Below are 23,537 nucleotides of genomic sequence, written 5' to 3' on the forward strand. Positions count from 1 at the left end.
AACTCCTAACCACACAAATAAAACACATTTGAATTTATAATTTTATTCAGCATTTCTCAGTGATTAGCTTTAGAATTTTAGATTTTAAAAAGGCACTAGGTAGCCTTTTACTGCTGAATAGCCTTTTACTGCTGGATATACAGGTTGCATGTAATTGTTCAGTCAAACCAAAATCACTAAAAAAGAATGACTGGAGAATTAGACAAGCAGTTAGGAAAATATGTTAAAAAAAATAACAGATTAATATATTACCTTCTAATATTCTGAAATGACAAAATCTGTACAAAGAACATACTTTCATTGTGCAATTACTTGTGCAATATTGCAATAGCTAAGGTAATCTTGTGCTATTTGCTCTGTAGGATTAATTTGAGGATTCATGAGTTTTTTCGTATTTGTCAAGCAACTAGAGTCAGAAATTTCTACACATCCTATGTGTCCCCGAAATCACACAACAGATAACTGAGTAAAAAATAGTTGCAGGCTGTTTTTTCCCCCAGTTTAGCCTAAATCATCCTGCCTAGTTCCTCTATGTAGTAAGTATATTCTACCCCAGAAGCTGCAAACCAGCTGCCTGTGCACAAGGACAAGAACAAGATGCTGGGGTTAAATCCCAGGAGCTTTAAAAACAATGGTAATTCTCTTAGTTTCACATTCTCACATTTCTCTATGTCCTGAGAGCAACCTGAGTTAGACTACACAGCCCCCAGAGGCCCCTTCCAACATGTGCTATTCTATGATCTGCAGTCATGTTGTACTTAAAGGTTTCTTAGAGGCATGTTTCTGGCCTCATTTTTGAGTCTGAAATTTCCACCAATTTTCAGAATGTCATACGCACACACTGTTGGGCAAGAATTGACATTTGCCGCAAAACCATTTCTGCACTCCCACTTGCAATACACTGAAAATTAACACTAGAAAAAAACTTCTCTCAAATTAACTTTATTATCTCAAAAATCTGTGATAATGAAAGCCATATGTCAAGAGTCCCTTATATGTAGTACAAACTGATGGGTACCATTTTAGGTTAATAACATGTTTTCAAAACTAAAAATCAAGTGACAAGGAATGCATACATGAGACAGTAATACTGAACAGTATGCAATTTTTTAAGAAGTCATAAAGTCTACAAAACTTTACGAAAGATTTACTAATTATACTGGGATATCCAAAACTAATGTTGCAAGTGTAAAGAACAGTTCAAACATTTTAGAATTATTTCAAATGCTGGTAACACTTTTTACACTTTCCTGTATTTCAGATCCAGATCCTACAGTATCAGTTCCAGAGCTAATATTTACTACCTGCAGTCTACTTTTGTCTCCTCTCACTCCATTACTCGGAGTTGTTGTTTCATTTGCTAAAGGGACGTATTTCTTAGAGGAATAATGTTTGTTTTTTTCACCAGGAATACCACTGGATATTCTGCTATCATCACTTTTGCTTTGTACACTGGAATCAGTATATGAATGCAGACTGGTAGCCAACTGCCTTGCTGAGTGATGTCCTTTTGCTTGTTCATTTTGTTTGACTCTCCTCTCAGATAATAGTGGAGTACTACTTCGAGGCTTATCCTCTTTATTTTGGTTAATTGTTTGAGCTTCATTTTCCTTCCACAAACCTGGCAGATATTGCTGTCCAGCAGCCTGATGTTCTCTTATTTCTCTAAGTGATGAAAAAGCATTATTCACAACCATCTGCGATTGAAATGTGCCAGGAAGAGGAAGTTGAATGTCCCCAACTCTGTTCTGAAACAAAAGATTCCAATGAAGAAACTGAGGCAAGTAGAGAAAAAAAAGGTCAATTTTGCAACTGCCATATATACTGGATTCTGCAGAGCAAAGTAGTCTTTACCTAATATAGGTAAGATGCAGAGGTAATAGTAATTGCACGTTCTTTATCACCTTTCAAAACACATTTCTGAAGATTGCTATGGTGATGACACAGAGTAGGCACATTACAGTTTCACATCTAGCTTGAAATTTATACTAGAGAGATATGTCAGTTACACAGACAAAACAGTCAGATCTATCATTCCGAAACACCTGCAATTCCTCATTTTTACTACAAGTTCACAGAAGTGTAGTCTCAACACTCTATACCACAACATCTAGCTGCTACAAGAATCCAAACTTATCACCAATACTAGGGGATAAAAATGAGAGTCTTCAAACTGCAAAACTTGAAATTCTCTCCACACTGTGAAAACAACCCTCAATTTTTTAGCATAGCATTTAATGAGCTCATGTGTTCTTGAGGAAATCAGAACATTTAGAGGGGAAACACTGGAATGCAGAGTGATTCTTGGTATAACAGTTTTATTCAACTTGGACATAGCTATAGGCCACCGGTATCTAAATTCTTAACAGCCTTTTAAAAAGCCTGGGGTTTTTTCCTTTGTTACAGGAATTTTAGTATCTCCTTTGAAAAAGCCACAATGTTTACTATTAATACAGAGAGCAGAATCTAAAACCTTATGCAGTGTTTACAAATACTATAAATTTGTAGCTGTCTGAAACTCATGTCAGGGCCCAGAGAAATCTATCAGGACTGGACATATACACTGCAATTGCTTACAAGATAATTTAAGATTTTCAGAAGGTACATTAATTGTATAGCCTCTCCTGTAAGACTGAGTTTCTTAAGAACCTCTATATTTCATTATTAAATGTTTCTAAAAAATCTGATCATGGGATTTTCCAATTTGAATAGGTGCATACCACTTTTGGAACTTCTACTTCAGACTAGGAAATAACACAGTTACCATCCAAGTTTAATATGTTACAAAATACTGCAGTTTGTGCTCCGAGTGGTAAATACTTCAAAAGCTTCCATTAATCACTGAATTATTATGATCTGTTTAAATGCAGCTACAGCAAAGGGGTGTGGTAACAACTTCATGAATCAGAGGGAGGTTAACAGCTGAAAAGTATATTAAAGAGTATCAAGTAGAATTGCCTCTAGCACTCCTTGTAAAGACTTACTTTGCTATTCTGGGTATGTTCCTGTCTTTCTTCTTCAAAAGACTTCTCCTTTACCATGTTCACAGGTTTACCGAGAGTAGAATTCATTTGTGGATGCCCCAAAATACCAAAATCTGATTGGTCTATCCCAGCTAATACAGCAAGTTGTCCAAGCCTGTAAAATAAACATTTAATAGAAAATCACACAAACTATTCTTACTCTTTGAAAGACTAAACATTCAAAATCCTAAGTAGAATCTGCTTAAAGCTTTGAACATAATTTTCTATTATTTTATATGAAGCTCAAACTATCTTAACCAAGATGAAAACAAGTAGCTGAAGATATTTTCTTGTCTTTGCACAACTAAGCCTGCAGATTCAGAACAACTGTTACAAGGCTGAGAATTAAGTTCTCCTATGTAGCACTGAACTCAGAGCAGCATACTGACAATCAGATTCCATGTCAGGAAGAAAAAAGATTAAAACTCTGTTATTCAAGCAGAAATTGGTGCACATCTCCAGAGAGCATAACCTCTAACAATTCAATGACAAGCTTCACAAATACAATGATGCTGAGTCACCTGCCAACTTGGAAATTGGCCAAACTAATCCCATGTGCATTTTAAGCCTCAGTAAAAAGTGGGAATTTGCATTCACTAACTGAGATAGCACAGCATATGATGTATAGAAGCTTACTGGGAAGAGCATTCTTCATGACTGGGATTCTGTAACTTTCAAAGCAGCTCCTTATTACTATGAATAGACATAGGGTGTATATGAAGAAATTTTTTTCATGTAGTGAAAGTGCCTTTTTCCCTTCCTGAGAAGTTTGAAACTCCTGTAGTCATGGCAACTCTCCAAACTGATTGTCACAAAATTAAAACACAGCCTCAGGGTGAACTTTACAGTAAGTTAGAAAGAATCATAGAATCATGGAATCATTAAGGTTGAAAAAAATCCCATAAGATCGTCAAGTCCTGACATTAATCTAACACTTAGATTCATCATGAAACTATGTCCCATAAGCATCACATCCACATGTTTTCTGGACACTTCCAGGGATGGCCATTTTACCACATCCCTGGGCAACCTGTTCCAATGTCTGACCACACTTTCAGAGAAGGAATATTTTCTAATTGTCCATCTAAACCTCACCTGGGACAACTTGAGGCCATTTTCATTTAGGTCCTGGGTCATATTTGGAAGTGGGAGATAGGGAGAGCAAATAAATTTTTTTTGTGATCTTCTCTGAATACATGGAGTAGACTACAATATTATTTATATCATTCCCTTCTTGTGGATGAGACTGCCATGCTTTACAAATTGGGTTCAAGCTGAAATTCTTTGAAAAATAGGAAAGATGAACCATCCTCTTGCAGACAAATTGCATGTACTGTGCTAAACTAATCAAACTCTCTGAAACAACTCTAGTAGTAATATTAGTAGTACTACTACTAGTAATAATAGTAATAAATACAGACTTTAAATACAAAGGCTGGAGATTCATCCATGTAGGTTCCCACACTTCAATTAGTTAATGGAGAGAACAACATAACCAGACATTTTCTGAAAGCAATTCAACTGCATTTTGAGCCTTTTATACTTTTGAGCCTTAAATAAGAGCCAAAGGTGATTCACTGAAGACTTGGAAACATGCTTTAATAGAAGCTTTCCACTCTTTTGGAATAGGCTTCTTGAAAGCCTTTCCCAAAGAGAGATGCATGAACTCAGCTGAACAGTGCTTAGATCATACTTTTTCCCCTAGGAAAAGACTAAACAATAGGTACATGGCTAATTTATTTTCCTTTGCTCTCTGAGAGTACAGACCTAGAAATCTGGCAGGGTAGCAGGCAGCATATTTCATTGTGAGGATAATTTTGGAAAGATGTCAGGAAAAACAGCAAGACTTAAAGTGACAACCTACCCAGCATCTTTAAGGAGGTCTAAAAAAGCATGAAACTTTTGAAAAGAATTCTCAATGCTGCCTAGAACACCTTCATCTTCCAAAATCATGCTGGTTACTGACTGTGCATGAAGAACCTCGGATAGGGAGATATTTAGACTCCTTAATCTTGCATTTTCAATTTCCAGCTATGTGGGGAAAAAAAAAAAGAAATTTCTTTCATTTTCAGTTTAAAAGACCTCACAATATCAAACCTCACCTCTGTGTGCCTGAACTGCAGCATCATGAAGAGGAATATCTGAAATAACTGATGTAACAAGATGCAGAGTTTGCTGTACCACATATTTTCAGGGCACAGTTATATGAGCTCTGTGCAAGTCTGCTTATACACAGCTGCAGTTCTATGCTACAATAGATATTCCTGCAAGTGTTTAAAACCACTGGCTCAGCACTGCCTTTAGTATGTATAGGATATTAAAGAGCACATACAAGCAGAAAAATTTAGCTTTCATATAATTTTACTTTGCATGTATTAGATATTAACACCAAAGAATTTATTTTACCAGTAAGAAAGCCTTAATGAAGGCCAATGTCCTCCTTATACTCACCCCTCTGTATTGGGGGAACGCACACTACTGTTATCTCTCCCCTGCACTGTGCATCCCAAAACTGAAAGTTTGAGATGATTCCATTTTTCTCAACATCGATCTTTAATCAAATCCATAACGAAACTGAAAACTGCATGATAACTGCAGGATATACAAGGTTCTGTGCTTGAGGGAAGCATTAACTCACTCATTTAAAATTACAGCTATGCAATCAAGTACTACCACAGGCTTTCCATCTTATATTTTTTATGAGAGGACAAAAAAATTATAGACTGTCTAGAGCACTGTAGGTGACAAATAAGCAACAAAATAAACAATTTTAGAAATTAATGCTACTTGGTTTATTACATCACCTCAGGGACAAGGTGCTAAGTCCAACCAACCTAGACTTGACAGAGAAACATTTCTTGTAGGGAGTGATTAGCCTAAAAAGCATTTAAGGATCTGAACAACAGACACCCAGCAGAGCCCACTGGTGCACATTACATTACAGGAAGATGGGGATAGTCACACAAGAGGGCTACAATCTGTCTTTGAGAAGTGCAGAGTCCTTTGTGGATATCTGCTCCCTGTACTGTGGGGTATCCCCTGTTGCTCATACTTCAAAGGATATCACCACTTCACTCCCCTCCAAATCACATGTAAGGACCAAATCCATTAATTTACACTACTTTACACTCAACTGTATTTCAAGAAATCCTGCTTATTCAAGCAGAATAATATTTTTAGGTCAGCAGAGAGGAAACAGACATCACAATTTAACTGTGGTAAGTTGCTCAGTTTTGTCAAAGCTGAACTGCATTTCACAACAACTGACATGCAGAAAACATCCAATTTGGCTATTGCCTAGGGAAACAAAACTTAAAAATCAAAGATACAGAATAAACCAAATTGAGCAATAGTTGCAACTTAAAGCTTTTCAGCACAAGTCATGGTAAGTGAGTTGGGGGACAAAGAACTATCCATGTGTACATACTGGAAATAGATTTAATCGCTTTCTTGAGAAAAACAACCATCAGGATGCCCCAGATCAGAAGTGTTTCAGAAAATGAATAAAACACATTGAAAGAGTAGCTTGAGCTGGAGTTCAAGGCTCTGAACAGGATCAGTAGAACAAACATTACTAAACACAGATTTCATCACTGCCCTTAAGACCAGTAAATGATACACATGACTTTGAACTGAAACTCTGGAAGCTACCACATTAGTGGTCAATGATAATTACTCCTAATTAAGCAAGTGGATTCTCTGACCAGTGCCTCCTTTAAAAGTAAAGATCATTAATAGTTAAGTATCTTTACCTCTAGTAATCGTTCCTCAGCCTTTACTCTAGCTTTCTGTTCTTCCTTTAGTTTTTCCATGCATTCTTCCAGCTCCAACTATCAAAACACAGATAAACTATCATGAAATATATCTCAAAACGTCAGACTAACATGCAATAAAAAAAACAAACTCAACAATTTAACAACTAGTAAATGGCATTCCAAACATATCTTCTTCAAAAATATAAGACAGAGGCCTACCAGTACGTAACTCTAGGATGCAAAATATTAAGACAGGAAAGTAGAAATAAGTGCTATTCACTTAACAGATTTGCAAGATTGCAACAGATCATATGAAATTACAGCTCAAGTCTCTTTGGCCTATGACATAACCATCAACCATGTTCTTCTCTACTTCTCCTCCACTTTATCATCATTTTTAACTAAATATATCTACATCATCAGAAGCTCAATTTGAGGTCTAATAAGAAATTCTTAGCAGCCATATCTTGAATTTCCAACTATATACTTTATGCAGGATTTTATTCCTTCCTACAGCTGCAAGAATATAAGAACTGTACTCTCAGCAGTAAGAATATAAAATTTTGAAGAGTAAAATCTGTACTTTTTCTCTCTTTCTAATTGTTTCACTTAGTTCTTCAGCAGAAAGTTTTTCAAAAGTCCAAGTTTAGTGTTCAATTAATAAGAACAAAAACAAACCCAAAGCACCTAATAAATATATTCTAGTCTTATTCATGAGATGCCTAAACTTGTATTTTAATTATTGACTCTAAGTAGCAAATCTCAGTTTCAGTAAGAGTAGTCAGGATTTGCAATACCACATTTTCTTGCATCCCAGCAGAGCATTATCATCTTTAATTACAGCATCTGAACTGGAAAAACAAGCAAAAATTTTTGTTCTTGCACACCTTAACAATCTTCTGGTTCAAAAGCTGAAAACTGTTCAAATTATCAAGCTATTCTATTTTTCAGAGATTAGACTATACAAATTAACAGTACACAAAACTTCTCCCTTTCACTTTGTATACAGGCACATATATGTAAAAGGACACTCTTTTTGTACACACCATATCAAGCAGTTCTAAAGAATAAACGATTCAAATAGTACTGGAATAGTTTGTTCACTAGCAAAAGCTTATTCAAATGCATACTACTGCATTTCATATAAGCAATCAAACGAGAAGACCAGTGTGCAACAGAATGCATAGTAAAAATAAACCTTCTACAAATGCAAAAGTGTCCTAGGTTCCAAAGTGCTTTTGCAATCGATTCCAAGTTATAGGTTCTAGAATACTCTCTACATGAACTTGAAGTGATGATTTTGGGTATGTCACTACTCCAGTGAAACCCACTCCTAAAATTCTTGAACTAGCATCAGCCAAGCAAACACTACAAGTTAGTAATATCTTTATCATACTCATATTTGAGCATCAAAACAGATTTAGCACTATCTAACCAGGCATAGGGTGGGGGGACAAATATATAAGGAGAGCCATCCACAAATACCACAGTCTTACTGCCATCTATCTTTGAACATGTGGAAGTAACAGGAGCTGTAAAATCTTTAAGAGACACAGAAGCACAGCACAGAAAGTTAAAACCATAATGCTCCACACTGACAACTTGACACGTAACCTGGAATCCCCCAACCTAGCTTTGAAGATCAGTAACAACTATCACAGACTGAAGAATTATTACCTTTCAATTTATAGTGCAGGTGCATATGTATAATTACTTGTATTTTGAAGCTTCTAGCATGTAGGCTAAGAACTCTAGAAACTGTAGTTCTGTAGTATTTTTGTTGTGGACAGATTCTAGATAATTTTAAAGACAAAAGCACTGACCTTTTTCTTCAAATTGCTGGTTTGAAATGTCAAAGGTCAATAGCTTAGACAGTAAGCAAATTATGAGTTTTTAAACAGAAATGTAGATGTTTTGCAGTAATGTTTAAACTTGATCTATCACACTCTAGATGTACATATTTCATGGTCACGGGCTGAGTTCATAACAAAACTGAACACTGCAGTTGCATCTCCTCATAAGCAGTATCAAACCCAGCATTTAAAGAAACTAATTTGTCACCATTATATTACAGGTATATGTACACTTAAATCTCTGATTTGCTTTTAAGAAATTCACTAGTTGACAAAATGCCCTAGTCTCTCTGCAGAAAAAAAAAATATTAAAATATATCAGAGAGTTAAATGTACATCCAAGCTACAAGACTAAGCCTTCAAGTATTACAGCCCAGAAAGACAGCACTGATAGACTAAGATGAAACCGAATACCAAAAATATAGGTAGTCCTCAGAATTACTGTAAGCAGTATGTCTGTTCAACACTAGACAGAGGCATAAAACTGAAGTTAAAAAAATTAAATTATATTTTAAAAAATTTAGTAACTAATCAGCCATGTTCTTATACTTGACTGCATCGTACTTTAAAAAAAATGGTTACAGTACAATGTCTATGTCTTTGTAGTTCACAAAGTAGTGAGATGTAGAAAGAGTCGCCCTGTTAACTAGATTAAGAGTGAAGTCCACCATTTAAATCCCTAGTTAAAATTTAGAAGTATGGGAGTTACCTCTAGTACAGACTTCATCAAAACCAACTGTGACATGTGATTCCCTCTAGTGGCAGGAAAGAATATTTATCAACTCTTATTTTTCATTTAAGCAGAAATTAAGCTTCCACTAGACAAGGCTTTTTTTTTTTCCTAATGAGAACACAAATAAGTACTACCTGCTTCATTAAGTAATATGCTTAAAGCCCCTTTTTGATCAGAAGGATGTAGAGAAGTTGTCCAAAACTTGCATACTTAAGTGAAAATCTGGTTATTCAGTCACATCAAGAGATGTTTGGAGAGCTTTTTTTGACAAAGCAGCAGTTTAAGGAACCTCTTACTGTTTATTCCCACTCTGCATTCCCATTATTGTTCTAACACAACCGGTTGTCCCATTTAATGAAAGGCCTGCTACCACCAAATACACTAAACTACTTTTCAGTTGGATCAGTTCCTCAGCGCACCTCTCCTTGCAAGCTGCTGTGCAGTAACAGCTGATTAATGACAGTCTTATGATCAGACAAACATGGAAAAAAGCACAAGAGAAAAAGACCAAAGCAAGAAACGAAAAGGCACTAAGTGGCATGGGAAAGACAATTCAGTGGTGCCAATTTGATAGTTTGATTCTGCCATAATGTGAAACCTTCTTTGTGTCAAGGTAACAGAAACAATGGATGAGGAAAAGAACCAGGTGCAGATTGCTTAAACGTAAGCAACCATGGCCTAAAAAATTATTTTGGTTTTCAAATTCAGAAAGTCAGGAAAACCTAGACCTTTACAAGCACAGAAAAATAAAAAAAAAAAATTGGGTAGGTGCCAAAAATTTGTGCGTTTCTCTCCAAGGAAGTTCAACAGCTGCCCTACATGTAATACTACAGCTAAGACTGATATAATACATCAGTATGACAACCCTTCCCAAAAGCACAAAACACTGCCTGCCTCTGCTGTGTGTCCTGAATATAATATTCTTCCCTCTCCAAACACCAAGAATAAATACATCAAAAGGTTTCTGCAAGCACAGTAGTTCCTACATAGAGGTTTTTGGAGCAGTTTGCACATGACATGAAATTCTATGATTTCAGACACAGTGCCCTTGGTAAGAGTGTTGAAGCCACCACACAGCACAGTGTCAATTCATTGCACACTAACAGTTTTAAAGTTACTATAAAACTTTTAGTTCCAACAACATGTGAAAACCTTGAAATCTTCCTGAGTGAAAGTTCTACACAGAAAAAGGTCTAAAGAAAAAGTATACATCAACTGAAAAGGCTGGTAATTATTCATGCAGTATTTGTACAGTCCTTTTACCTTCCACAACTCTATCCCACCCTAAACATTCCTGCTACTGATAAACCTACAGCAAGTTAAAACTTAACTTCACTCCTCTTACACCAAGACAGGCATACAGTCCAGTATTTACACATATGAACAGTACATTGACCCAGTGTGGTGCTCAGACAGCCAGCAAGCCCAGAATGACTGTTGATCTTATTTACAGAAGTAGTCACTGTTTTCTTGGAACAGATTTTATATCTTAATACTTCAGAAACAATTCAGTTATTCTGTCTGAAGGTGTTACTTGGTAACAATGCTAGATTACCTCAGCAGCACTACTAAGCCACTGATATATACCTTTTTTCCTCTCCTTTATTTTGTAAGAATATTCCCAGCCAAGACATTTGCAGAAATAGTCCGGTTTCACTACTGCTAAGTCTTTTAAGTGTTGAAGAAGTAGAAGGAATGATAAAAAGCAAATGAAAAAAGTTCACTAGGCTCAATCATAAAATGGAACTCAAACATTTTCAGCTATTTTTGTAATTATTTTTACACAACAGTCATTATTGTATTTTAGCTCTTAGAAATAGCATTACATTACTTTATAAAGGAAATATTTGAAAGAAACTACTATAGGCAATAACACTGATCAAAATGTCTGCACACTATGATTCAAGATTGGAACAGAGAAATTATGCATATGCAGCTGTATTACATTATTCTGAAATTCTGCTCCAAAATTGGTTATTTGTTTATTTACAATTTTCTGAATAAAACATGGTTGAATTGGTACAACTTACCTTGATGGAATCTAAGGCACTGAACATGGTTCTTACCTCTAACTGTTGATATTGTGCTACATCAGTCTTATCTAATGATTTTGCCAAATCAGGCTGCTGGATAACATCCTCTAAATCTTCTGTATCTTCAGTTTCAGATGCAGAAGCACTTTCTAGCGTCACTTTCACAGGAACACCTGTCTAGTTCCACCAGAAAAGAAAAACATGCCCACTCACAGCATTAGAATGTGTAGCAAAAATCAAAGATTAAATCATATCAAAAGCTTAAGTTAAACATAGTTCAGTTCCAGAGTCTCTTATTATGTATACACATTGACATAAATTTGTACAAAACAAAATAAAGAAAACAATCCTCTGTATGCCTATGTTGAGTATTTGTGTTGAAGATTTAGCAGCAGATTCAGGCCCTGCAAGGCACAGCCAGGACTGCCCCATGCAGGACACAGCCAGCCCCAGCTGACCCATTGCAAGGCAAAAAATGCCAGACAGGCACAAGAAGTGGGAACAAAAAGAGTAAGAAAAAACAGAGGTAACATCAGGCCGGGAGCAGGAAGAGGTGTTCCATGGTGGAGCCAATACCCTCATTCCAGCCAGGGAAGACGCATGTCAAAGCAGAGGGACGGGTCAAAGGAGCTGCTGCCACAGGCATTCCATGCCAGCCCATGTTTTTTCCCAAACCATGGGAAGCCTACACCAGACCAGAGGGTAATTGGTGCATTCTGCAGACATCAGATCTTTTTGTGATGGAAACAAGATGCAAAGCAGAAGGAAGGAAGATGGGGTTTTCTTCTCCTGGTAGGTTTACTACAGCAGCTTACAGACATGCAAAAAAGTAAATCATCCAAATCCAAGACAGAAAAGATGGTGCAGAAAGCCTTCAGAGAAAAATGCTGTCAGTTGCTCTTATTGAATATGGCATCATTGTGCCTATACTCCAACTCAGCAAGCTGGTAAGACTACAAAACAAAACAACAGAAATAGAAATGGAAGTAAACTAAGTATCAAAGAAGCTTCAACCAAATGCGGATGTAAACTACTTTTTTTCACTTCTGTGAGTGAGAATCTTTGAAAGAACATTCCAGTCTTAGCCTTCAGACAATGAGATTCTGTTTGGAACACTTCCCCCCTTTTCTCAGGCATCTAACCACTAAACCATTATGTGAGAAAAATACCTGAATCTTCACTGGCAATTCTCCAGCACAATCCATTGTTCTGCCTCTGAAGTTAGGAAAAAAAAAAAAAAACAACCATACTTTTGAGGAAAATAAGTTTATAGCGTTCCAAAGACAAGATTCTAGGACAGATGAAGAAGTAAGAGTAAATAAACAGCATTAAGACATTCCACTATATCCCTTTAAGCCTCATTACATTCTCATTTTGATTAGCACTCCCTAATTAATCATGATTTAGAGGAACACTACTGGATGCTAACATTAACATCTTCAATAGGAATCTTACTTAATTATTTTGAAATAAAGTCAACAGGAGAGTTCGGTGTTCAGCATTTTGAAAAACAAGCTTAACAACCAGAGTTGCAATAGAGTATTAAGTAATTTTGTTGTTTAAATAGTTATACAATCTCCATTTTTGAGAGGTCAAGATCTAGGGAACAGATTTAAAAAAAACAAACAAAAACTGTTTCAAAAATGTGTAAAAATGGCTTCCATGTGTAAATTTTTTTCAGTTTTATTTTAATTTACAGGTCTTGGATGATCACAATAATTATGCTGGTATTGGGTGAGGTGAAGCAGAAAAAAGAGGCAGGAAAATACCTATGAACTTTGAACTGGATCTCAAACCAACTATACTAAAAGTTTAGAACATTAAATTGCCTCTTCACCTATGATACATCACATAAATCATTATTAACAAAAGAACAAGCAGGTAAGGCAGGTTCGGTTGTGGTGGGTTTTTCTTCCTGCATATGAATATTCCTATGGCTATCATGTATTTTTGAGTATTTTAAATACTTACTAGAGAAGAATTTATGCAAAATCCTAAATATTTATATAAACAGAAAAAACTATGATGACATTCTGTGTGTAACTTTCAAATAGTACCTTAAAAAGTTAACATTGCTCTCTACTGTATTTATCATGCAAGTTTTATGGTTTAGTATTTTCCCTTGTACTATGAAAGCCTCACCTGCATCTCTTTGCACGTTCTGCAGTCCGCCAAGGAAGGAAGCCTCTTGTACCTGGTGGTAGTGGTTTCGGTGAGTAACTCTCTCTCACAGTAGAATTTTTTTTCCCGGGACTTACAGATTTTTTAGATGATAATCCTGGATTGAAGATCAAAATCAGAAGAAAAGAGAATTCATTATACCATATTATTCGCATACAAATTCACAGGTTACCATTCACAAAATTTCCTATGTAATAATAAGGACTGCAGGAAATCTGCCATTCAGTCTGATTTTACTAAAGTGTCCGAAAACTTGAGTTTAGAAGCTGCAACACTTAACTAATTTTAGGCTGATGCAAGGCAAGCTGGTTTTCAAAAAAGGAGGTAAAGCTTTGTAGCAGAAGAGGCTTATTCAAATCACTAACTTCAGATCTCTAATTACATTGTTTCATGTCAGAATTTAGACCATCCACGTAGACAATAAAGGTATCAGTGTGTTTCAACTTGCCCTCTAGTGGCTCTAGAGTGAAGCACATTCTTTTATTTATGGGTAAAATAATTTAAAATAAAGCTGGTACTCATGCAGATCCCTTGTACAGGACACCAGCAAACTCTTCCCTTCAGAGGACTAATAAGAAAAGGTAGGGTTCACTGGTCAGGTCTTTTGTTGTTTAAATCATACAGCATCAAAGTAGACTCAGCAAAGAAACCTAATGTGGATGATCACTCTACGTCACATTCTCTCAAAAACAGAAACTATTAAGTCTAGAAAACTAATCACCTAATATTTTCTACAGTTAAGCTAGTGAGAACTCAGGTTACTGTTTCTCTGTTTTTGTAACAGATTTTGTAACGTAAGGAAATGCATAACTTAGTTAATGGCATTCAAAATATCAATTCATTCTGAACATAATAAAGAGGATGGTTTTCACCTTGACTCCCTCCTTCTCTTAAAAAAAACCCCAAAAACACATTAAAAAACCCCTACACAATGAAAAATCCCAAAACAGAAAAAAGCCAAACAAAAAACCTCAAAACCCCCCACAACCACATATTCCAAGCATTTTTTCTCCCACAACCACCCTGATCACCATAGCTTATTTGTACAAAGACTTCTTTTGATTTATGCTTACCTCTCTGCTTCCAGATAACTAGAGTAAAGACAAGAAACAGTGAAATGTACTGCAGTGAAATTTTTAGTAGCTTACTGAAAAACATTTAGTGTTGCAGCTATCAGTACTTAAATGTAAATATTCAAGATACCTATGCTATTTTAAACATACTATTTATAGTAGGTTTACATGAAACTGAAAAAAAATCTTAGAACATGCAGTTAAAAATGCATGTTTGTTTGTTCTGGCAGAGGACAGCCTGCTACAGAAAGGTTACAATGGCAGGAGAACTAGGCAACTTACTACTGCCAGGCTTTGCAGAAGTGAAAGCTTGTGGAGATACAGAATAAATACATGCTTCCACACTTTTTAAAGTTAGCATATCCTACCATTTTTCCAGCCATGTATCTAGCAACACTAAAAACAAAAGCAAGTTTCCTACAGATACCAATGATAGAAGATGTATGATATAATTAAGAAGAAACAGATTTTGAGACAAGCATTCTGAAAAACACTAACATTTAGACACATCACATTTTTTTAATTTAAGCTTTTAAACATTAAGATAAAATTTTCCAGACAAAATTTACTATAGTCATTAAAAAACAAAGCATTACCAATACGAATAGTAGCTTTTCCTTTCCGACCACTTCCCAAGACAATAGTTCTCTTCTTTGGCTTAGTTTTCAAAGCATCTCTGGAAGGCGGAGACAGGAGCCACTTAAACTGGAATTTGTTGGGGTTTTATTTTTAAAGAAAAAATAAATCAGTTTCATAACTGACAGTTGAAGAGGTGCTTATTTAAAATTAAGAGGTAGCATGTCAGATATAGAGAACACTGCTACTTACAGAAAACTTTACAAGCTGTAAAATCAAGAAAAAAACACAGTCTCACCCAAAAGCCCAAACTGAAACACACATGATAGTTTACATTACCAGAAAGTGTTCTCATAACACCACTGCAATATCCCATCCAATATTATCCTTCCTCCTGCACAAAACAATTATCCTTCTACAGCAAAAAAACCCCAGGATCAACCCTAAAAAGAGGCAACGCTGACTTCTGCACTTCATCCTCAGAAAACTAGCTTAATAAGAATGACTGGCTCAGGTCAAAGCTCACCAGAGTAATAAAAGCTTCCCTAATGTGATTTTGTATTGCTGATAAAGTCAGTATTTTAAAAAATATGAAGTTTATTTTTACTGCCTAAAATGAAAATTCATCCTTACAAAGTAAAAGCCCTGTACTAAAATTAAGAGACAGTGATAATCAAAGGCCACAGCTGTACTTCAAACTTCATTTCCTTACAGCAACAGCTGTATTCCTAATGGCTCCCCTTGCCCTGATAAAAAGTTTAATTTAATTACTCCTGGTAGATACTCTAAAATTACTCTGCATTTACTTTTCAGTGTGCATCACTAATACAGGGTCTAGTGCTGAAGCAGTCATTTTAGAAAATACAGATTACATTAACACAAAGCTTGTCTCACATAGCCCTAAATCCCACATAAGAGTACTAGGAACAGTATGCCAGAGCTATTCCATCTAAAGCATCAGAATGATTAAAATGCCATCACTGTGCTCTAAGTAAGTTTAATCCAAACTTATCGTGGTCAAGAAAAGCTTTTTCTTTTCACTTTGGACTCAATCTTTGCTGTGTCTCGTGCTGGATCTTGTCCCTGTGCAAGCGAACTGATCATTTTAAACTAAAACACACCCAGAAACAGTAAAATTAAACTGCAAGCTTCTAAGAGCAAAAGTAATTTTAATTTTGTTTTACTAGACACCTAAAAGGGCAGCTTCACTAGGTTAAACCTAAAGTTCATCTAGCCCATTGCCTGTCTCATCTAGTTGTCTACTGCTGTTGCGGTACATCTAAGCATTTAAGCTATGCTTAAATGACAGCATATTTATTTTGCTTAAAGACAGCAAAATACAAAAACAGTATTTTGAAAGCATCCTGTTTTGTATACGCCTTCAGTAGATTTTTCCTTAAGCTATTCAGTCTCTGAGAAACGATATAAAATTTCACCACCTATTACACTTGGTCATATCTATGGTTACAGTTCACTATACTGCTACACAGTGTTGCTAAAATATATAGCTTTTGTTTCAAGCAAAGGCATCAACTAGAAGTAGACAATTCTTCTTGCAAATCATAAAAAACAACCCAGAAGGGAATCAACTACCTGCTACTGAAAAAAAACCAACCATTCTTACACAAAGTAGGATGGAAGGAAAGACAGCTGTGACTGGCAGAAGCAGCAACGCTACTTAGCAAGCCAGTAGTCAGTATTTCTTCATCCGTGCTGTTAATTAAGTATGAATAATTACTAGTACTGCCAATAAAACTTAAGATACTGCACTAACTGGCTGAATATAAAACTAATATCTTGAGTCAAGTAATCTTTTAGCATATGGGAGATTTCCCAGAGTTGCTTCTTTCCATGGTTTGACTTTGTAATTATCTTTAGCATTGCAGGCAGATGTTATTTTCATGTGATCCCTGTGACATTTTGCAAGTTTTGATTGCATTTGCCAAGCAGAAAGAGTAATTCTTCACAACCAACCTCAACTTCTCAAAAAAGGTCTTCTAGAGACCGAAGTGGGGAACTGTATTGATCCTCCAGAAATTCTATACACAAATTTTCAGTTTATTAGACAGTCCCTACACATCCATACCTCTGTTTTTGTTTAGTCTTTTCAAAAACCAAAAGAGCATTAAATTTCAACATAAGAACTGGAATTTCTAGGAATCCTTTAAGAACTGAATCAGATTTCTTTACACGTTAATAGTATACCTAATCATAAATGGTCTAGATAATCAGTTTATGCACATTATTGTGAATTATGTGTGGACTGTCAGACAAAGTTGAAAGGGGGTACTGTACTTTGACTGAACTCTGTTTTCATACATGATTTGAATTGGAAAGGACAGTGCTGAGAAACTTAAAATAAATTCAGTTACAGAAGTTAGAGACAATAAATAAGTTTTAAAATAAATTAAGTGCTATATTTTAAATTGTGGTTTCTTGTACTTCTTAATTAGAAGTAATTATTACTATGTTGACAACGACATATAGTTGAAACTGGTCCAGCAGTCCTGGAGCAGTGTTTAGTTAACATTCTATGGCAATGCCCAAGTACACACACATTTCTATTTTTCTTTCCACTAAATGTATATCCAAGTTTCATTACATGTGAGACCTTTAATTCCATAAGAAATCATACAGAAAGCCCAATATAGTAAAATGTTCATTATAGTGGCTTTAGGTTTTCCCTTAGATAGTGTTTTTTATTTGTACTGAGTCAAACTTTTGTTTAGAACTGTAATAGTTGTTTCATTTAAAAAAAAGTCATCCTTTAAAAAAAATATATGCAATGGAAGCTACAAAGAAAATGTAAAATTCCAAAATGTAAAACATACCTCTGAATCAGTACTCTTTCCATTCTTAAGAACTCTTTCAATAATGTTTTTCATCAGAGTATGACCTAAAATGAATTAAAACACCTTATTAAGAATTTTCTCTAAGATGCATCTCTTTACGTGAACAAACAAGTCATTGAATAATAAGCACACATTACACATCCTGCTTGTTTTCCCATCTTAAAAATATTTAGCAAATCACTGTGGCATGCTCTTTTTTTCTTAAAAGCCATCTACCTTTCCCCATATAGTTACTGAAGAAATTAAAAAAACCAACAACCGCACAAAGAGGATAAATGCAGACACAGATACATACCAATTAATGGATTTTTTCTTATGTCAAGTACCACTAATGTTGTATTAGTTTGAAGAGCATCTAATAATGACCTTGCTCCCTCATTGGATATTCCACACTGCTGCAAATCAAGTGCTAAAATGTTTAAGGAGGCAAAAAAAAAAATAAATCAGTGGAGGTAGTCCTGCATTTAGCTAGTAATTTAATTTAATAGTAGACATCTCAAAAATTAATCCTGCTGAAAACCTCCATTTCATAGAACATGAAGCATGAGAAATGAGGACATGAAGATAATAGTCATCTGTAAAACTCCTGTAAAATCTGGAGTATTACTTTCAAAGGAGACAACTAGAACTTTTCAACATCAAGAAATAACTGTTAACATCTGCACAGGAGGCAATATGAACCACTCTAAAACCACTGTAGGCAAGTGTTCAGTCACCCTCCAAGTAAGAAGGTTTCATCATGTTGAGGAAAAGCCTCGGGTGTTTTCATCTCTACTCCATCTTGCCTAGTGCCCAGGTACCATTGGAAAGAGTCTTGTCTCCATCTCCTTTACATCCTCCCTTCAGATATTTGTACACCTTGATCGCATTCTGAGCCTTCTCTTCTGCAAGCCGAAGAGTCACAGCTTTTTCAGCCTTTTCTGAAATCAGAGCTGCTTTAGTCACTTCATCTTATTGACTTCATCTTACACTTCACTGGACTTTCTCTCTCCAGTTCCCTCCTGTACTGCAGATTCCATGGCCTCACTTGTGCTGAGTAAAGAGGAAGAATCACCTCCCTCAACCTGCTCACAAATTCTCCACCAAATGCACCCTGAACACCACTGGCCCTCTTTGCCACAGAGGCATTTCACTGTTTCATGGACAGCTTGTCCACCAGGATCTGAAGCATGCTTTCTGCAAAGCTGCTCTCCAGCCACACAGCTCCAGCATGTTCTAGTACACAGGATTATTACTGCCCAAGTGCAGGATTTTGCACTTCCTCTTCTTAAACTCCCTGAAGTTCCCATCAGCTCATTTCTCCAGCCTGCTGAGGTCCCGCTGGATGGCAGCATATAGCTGCCTTTCAAGGGCTCCAAGTAAGATTGACTGGTCTGTAGTTTCCTGGGTCCTTCCTCCCAGACTTAATGAAAATAGGTATGACATTAGCTGTCCTCCTCCAGTCCTCATGCACACCCTCCCAATCACCATGATCTTTCAAAATTACACTGGCCAGCTCCCTTAGCACTTGTGAAAGCATCGCATTAGGGCCTACGAACTGCTATTTGTCCAGTTTGTTTAATTATTCTCTAATCTGATCCTCTTCCGTGAGTATGGATGTTATCCGTAGGCCTGCCTCAAACCACAAAACAAAACTATAAAACAGGGGGGTTTTTTCCACATACAGAATACTATGATTTATGCCAGCATCACTAGTAATTTTGTAAAATTACTAGATATAGTGAAAGGTATACTGTAGTACAAATTCATTCTCAAAAATGCTGAAGGGCAATACTAGATAACACAAGAGTATTCAGATACTTCAAAAGAGGAAGAGAAATTTCTTTGGAAAATGGAGTACTCTTCACAAACTACATAGCGAGTTACCTCTCCGGCTGCAACTGTTATAACTGACAATTTAAAGTCTTCTGCCCACCACTACTATACATTTTAAGAGATGCAGTAGTGAGGCATAGATAGTAGAAAAGATAGTAGTAGAGATATGGAGATCTTGCACAAATCCTTACAGCAACCAGGAATAACCAGATGTGAAGCATACGGAGAATTTGCTGGTGTAGGCAAAGTTCTATGTTATATGGAATATCTCAATATCTGTACATCAATATATCTACAGTCACTATATAAGGAAACTCCTATAACAGAATTACTCTGCTGTTCATCAGTAAAAGACTCAGCAATACCTTTTAGCCAAAGGTCCTCTCCTAGACAGTCTGCAAAGGCAGTTGCTCCTCTATCTCCAAGAAGCATGTTGCAGTTCAAAGTAATCCGCCTCAAACCTGTCATATATTCAAGGTCAGGTCTCCTGTAACGTAGGCTTTCAGCCCAAGCTTCACCATGTCTTCTTATTGCCTGGTGCTTTGTAAACAAAGAAGCTGTTACCAAATGCAATGGCAAAGCCATATTTGATGACATGATCACAAGTCACCTTTTTTGGTAAACTACATTCAATGGCTTGAATGCTGGTATATGAAATACATGCTGGTATAAGTACACCATTCTTGAGTTCAAGAAACAAAATTAATTTTTAAACCTTACCTGTAACTTACATTTGCTCTGACTGCCCAGTTTGCAAGGCAAATTATTAAACTTGGCTACAAAGTATTTTATCACTTTCTTTTGACAGACACTTTCAAGGCACGTTGAAAAGGAAATAAATACATACTAGAAAATTTTGTGCTTTCATGGAAATCACAATTAAGACTAATTAAAAACATAGTACTAGGCAGAAACCTACTGACAAATTAATCAGTAGCTTCTAAACTGTAAACTTGATTATTCTTACCCAGTGCTTTAGAATACTTGAGACATTTTTCAAAATTACTGACAATGAAAGGAAGCACTCCCAAAACAGGTATCAGATGTTTACAAGCTTAGTCTTCATTTAAAGAAAATACTTTTTTTTTCCTAAGAAATGGTGAATTTAAATCCCACACCAGTAAACCAAGCTACTTTTGTCATATAAAGTTACAGCTTTCATCAGAATGCATACTTAATTTTGCTATTCACACAAGCTCCTCATGAAGTGCCTTCATGGATTTTGGGCTTTAAAGCAAAAGTAAAAATTAAATTTATTAAGTTCTTACAAACACTAAATTCTAAGAAAATTGATTAAATTACCTTTAATACATTTGCTATATGTTCTGCCCCTCGCCATGTGAGGCTACATGCTGTGAAGTTTACAAATCTGATAGTAGCTGTATTCTTTATACTCTGACAGATTGCTGAAGAAAACAAAAGCATGCATGTTATCTATACACAGCATTCCTGTATTATCAGAATACATTTCTTCAGTGGCCTATTAAGAGGCATCTTTAACAGCCAACAGCTTTGACAAAGAACTAGTGCTGAAATACAGAGTATCTTTCAAACACACTTAATGTGTTCTAAGTTTATACATTTCTTGTGCAAATGTTCAGCAAAGAATATCTGAACAAGCTAATACATATTTTATTTCAGTTTACTTAAAGAAACAAATCAGGAAAGAGTAAAGAAATATGAATGGTGTTTTAAATAAAAGTATAAACACCATTACAAAGTAGTATAATTATTTACTAGCCTGAAGTGAAGAGATTCAAGTCTTTAAATGCTACTGAGTTATGCAGAATGAAGACTGTTCTTTTAATCTCCACAGACAAATTTAAAACAGGAATGGAAATACTGAAAAATCTGCTTACCTATTTGGAAACTTAAACAGAGAAAAGTATATTTACAGGTTTTGAGTCTAAACTTACTTTCCAGCCCTCCATCTCCAATTGGACAGTGGGCTAAAGAGACACTTTCCAGAGATGAAGCTGCAGCCAGGCCCTTAAGAATAAAACAAACAATGCTGTTATCTGACTTGAAAAGGGGGGAAAAAAAAGAAAACAAAGGACCAAGTCACCCAAGTATCTGAAACTCTGTTGCTTACAAGAAACTCCATTCAAACAAAGGTCAAAATAAACAAACTTTCAAGTTCAGTTTAAGTGGGTTCATTTCTTTAGCACAGAGGAAGCTTGCCTGTGGGCTACTGTAGCTATCTCCCTTCCAAGAAGCCACTCACAAGCAAACTGGAGCTTTTCAGTAACGTATCTGAAGACCAGTTTATATCTCCTTGGTGTCCCACAACTTCGCCTCTATCACACATATGCACAGCAGTTTCTCTCCTGAGCGTACATCGTATGACTCAAGCACATAGCAGAGATGTTGCTAAGATCTTTGTAGTAAACTCTGGAATTCTGAGGCATTCAGTTAAGACTAGGTTATTCTAAAAGTCTCAGCAGAATCATTCTAGATCGATATGTAAAGACTACACAAAGGTATCTTAGAAGAGAAATATCCTTGTCTGCAACAAATATGAAGATTTGTTGCTGCTATTCTTTGTTCTGGGCATATTTTCCATTCATTTGTATACTATTACATCCTCACCTTTGTTAAAAGTGCTAGGTCTCTTTCTCTCAGAAGCAAACCCTGCAGTTCTAAATTTTTTAGAACATCTGATATACTGAGACAGCCTTTCACAGCTTTGCACAGTTGGCCAGTCAAGTCTTTTGGCAGAGTTGCTGGAATTCTCCTTCTAAAGTAAGTTTTGTATCTTTCCACACCTAGTTAAAAAAAAAAAAACACACATCAGTAAAATCCAGTCCCTATTAGCTTAAAAGCAATTATAACCATTGCTTTTTTCATGTACTTTCTTAAAATGATTCCTTAGGCATAACAGTTCCTCCACCCATGTATTCAATCACACAGAAGTTTTACGCAACAAATTCTAACATGCATGTATCAACATACTTATCTTCTATACAGACCTGATTCTTCAAGACCATGTTGATGCAAACTACTTATTCTGATAGAAGTCAGAGTCTTATTATGCCTGAGAGCATTCAGAAGTGGTGCCCAATCAGTAGCTTTAATGTGATCTACAATTAGATCAATAGCATCACGAGTTATGTTAGCCCTCACAGCTTTCAGTGGGAGAGAGCCTTGAAGTTCACAAAGATGTTCATAATGTGAGTAGAAATCCAGCATGCATCGTCTTCTTAATTTGACTGACTCAATCATTTTTTATGCGATAAATTTCTCTCTAAAATAAAAAAGGGGAAAAAAAGATATAAACTTTTTTCAGTACATAACTATCTTGCATCACAGTGCCTGTTCAACACATACATTCACACATACCCAAAGTGGATATTGTACAGCATTTACACATCTTTAATGTGTAGGTAAAAATCTTACATCTTATAATAGTCACTACATTACAAGGAAAGTTAAATGAGTAAAGGGTTGGGGAAAAAAAACCCAAACACCAAAAAGCAACTAATCTGGATTTTCATTCTCCCCACGCTAACAAGTATATCAAAAGTACAAAAGCCCTGATCTTTAAGCACTGACTGCTGTAGAGATCTTGTTTTCATCTTAAAATTTAACTTTGTAGCATCAAGGTCTGCCCAAAATCCTTGCACACTTCCTGACCCATGATCAA

General features: G+C 35.9%; 1 protein-coding gene across 1 annotated transcript; it reads right to left on the reverse strand.

Annotated features, from left to right (window-relative positions):
• Positions 1-1,016: 1,016 nt before the first annotated feature.
• Positions 1,017-23,116, reverse strand: CEP78 (centrosomal protein 78). The gene is made up of 16 exons (XM_062513214.1): positions 22,864-23,116; positions 22,484-22,659; positions 21,811-21,883; positions 21,197-21,300; positions 20,260-20,434; positions 18,375-18,488; positions 18,059-18,123; positions 15,248-15,356; positions 14,652-14,669; positions 13,540-13,675; positions 12,567-12,612; positions 11,431-11,574; positions 6,776-6,853; positions 4,888-5,054; positions 2,985-3,138; positions 1,017-1,748 (listed from the first exon to the last, which is right to left on the reverse strand). Exons 1-16 carry the CDS (start codon positions 23,114-23,116, stop codon positions 1,221-1,223), a joined length of 2,340 nt encoding a protein of 779 aa, XP_062369198.1. The 3' UTR covers positions 1,017-1,220.
• Positions 23,117-23,537: the final 421 nt, after the last annotated feature.

The sequence above is a fragment of the Cinclus cinclus genome, chromosome Z (genome assembly GCF_963662255.1).
Source record: "Cinclus cinclus chromosome Z, bCinCin1.1, whole genome shotgun sequence".
Lineage (NCBI taxonomy): Eukaryota > Metazoa > Chordata > Aves > Passeriformes > Cinclidae > Cinclus > Cinclus cinclus.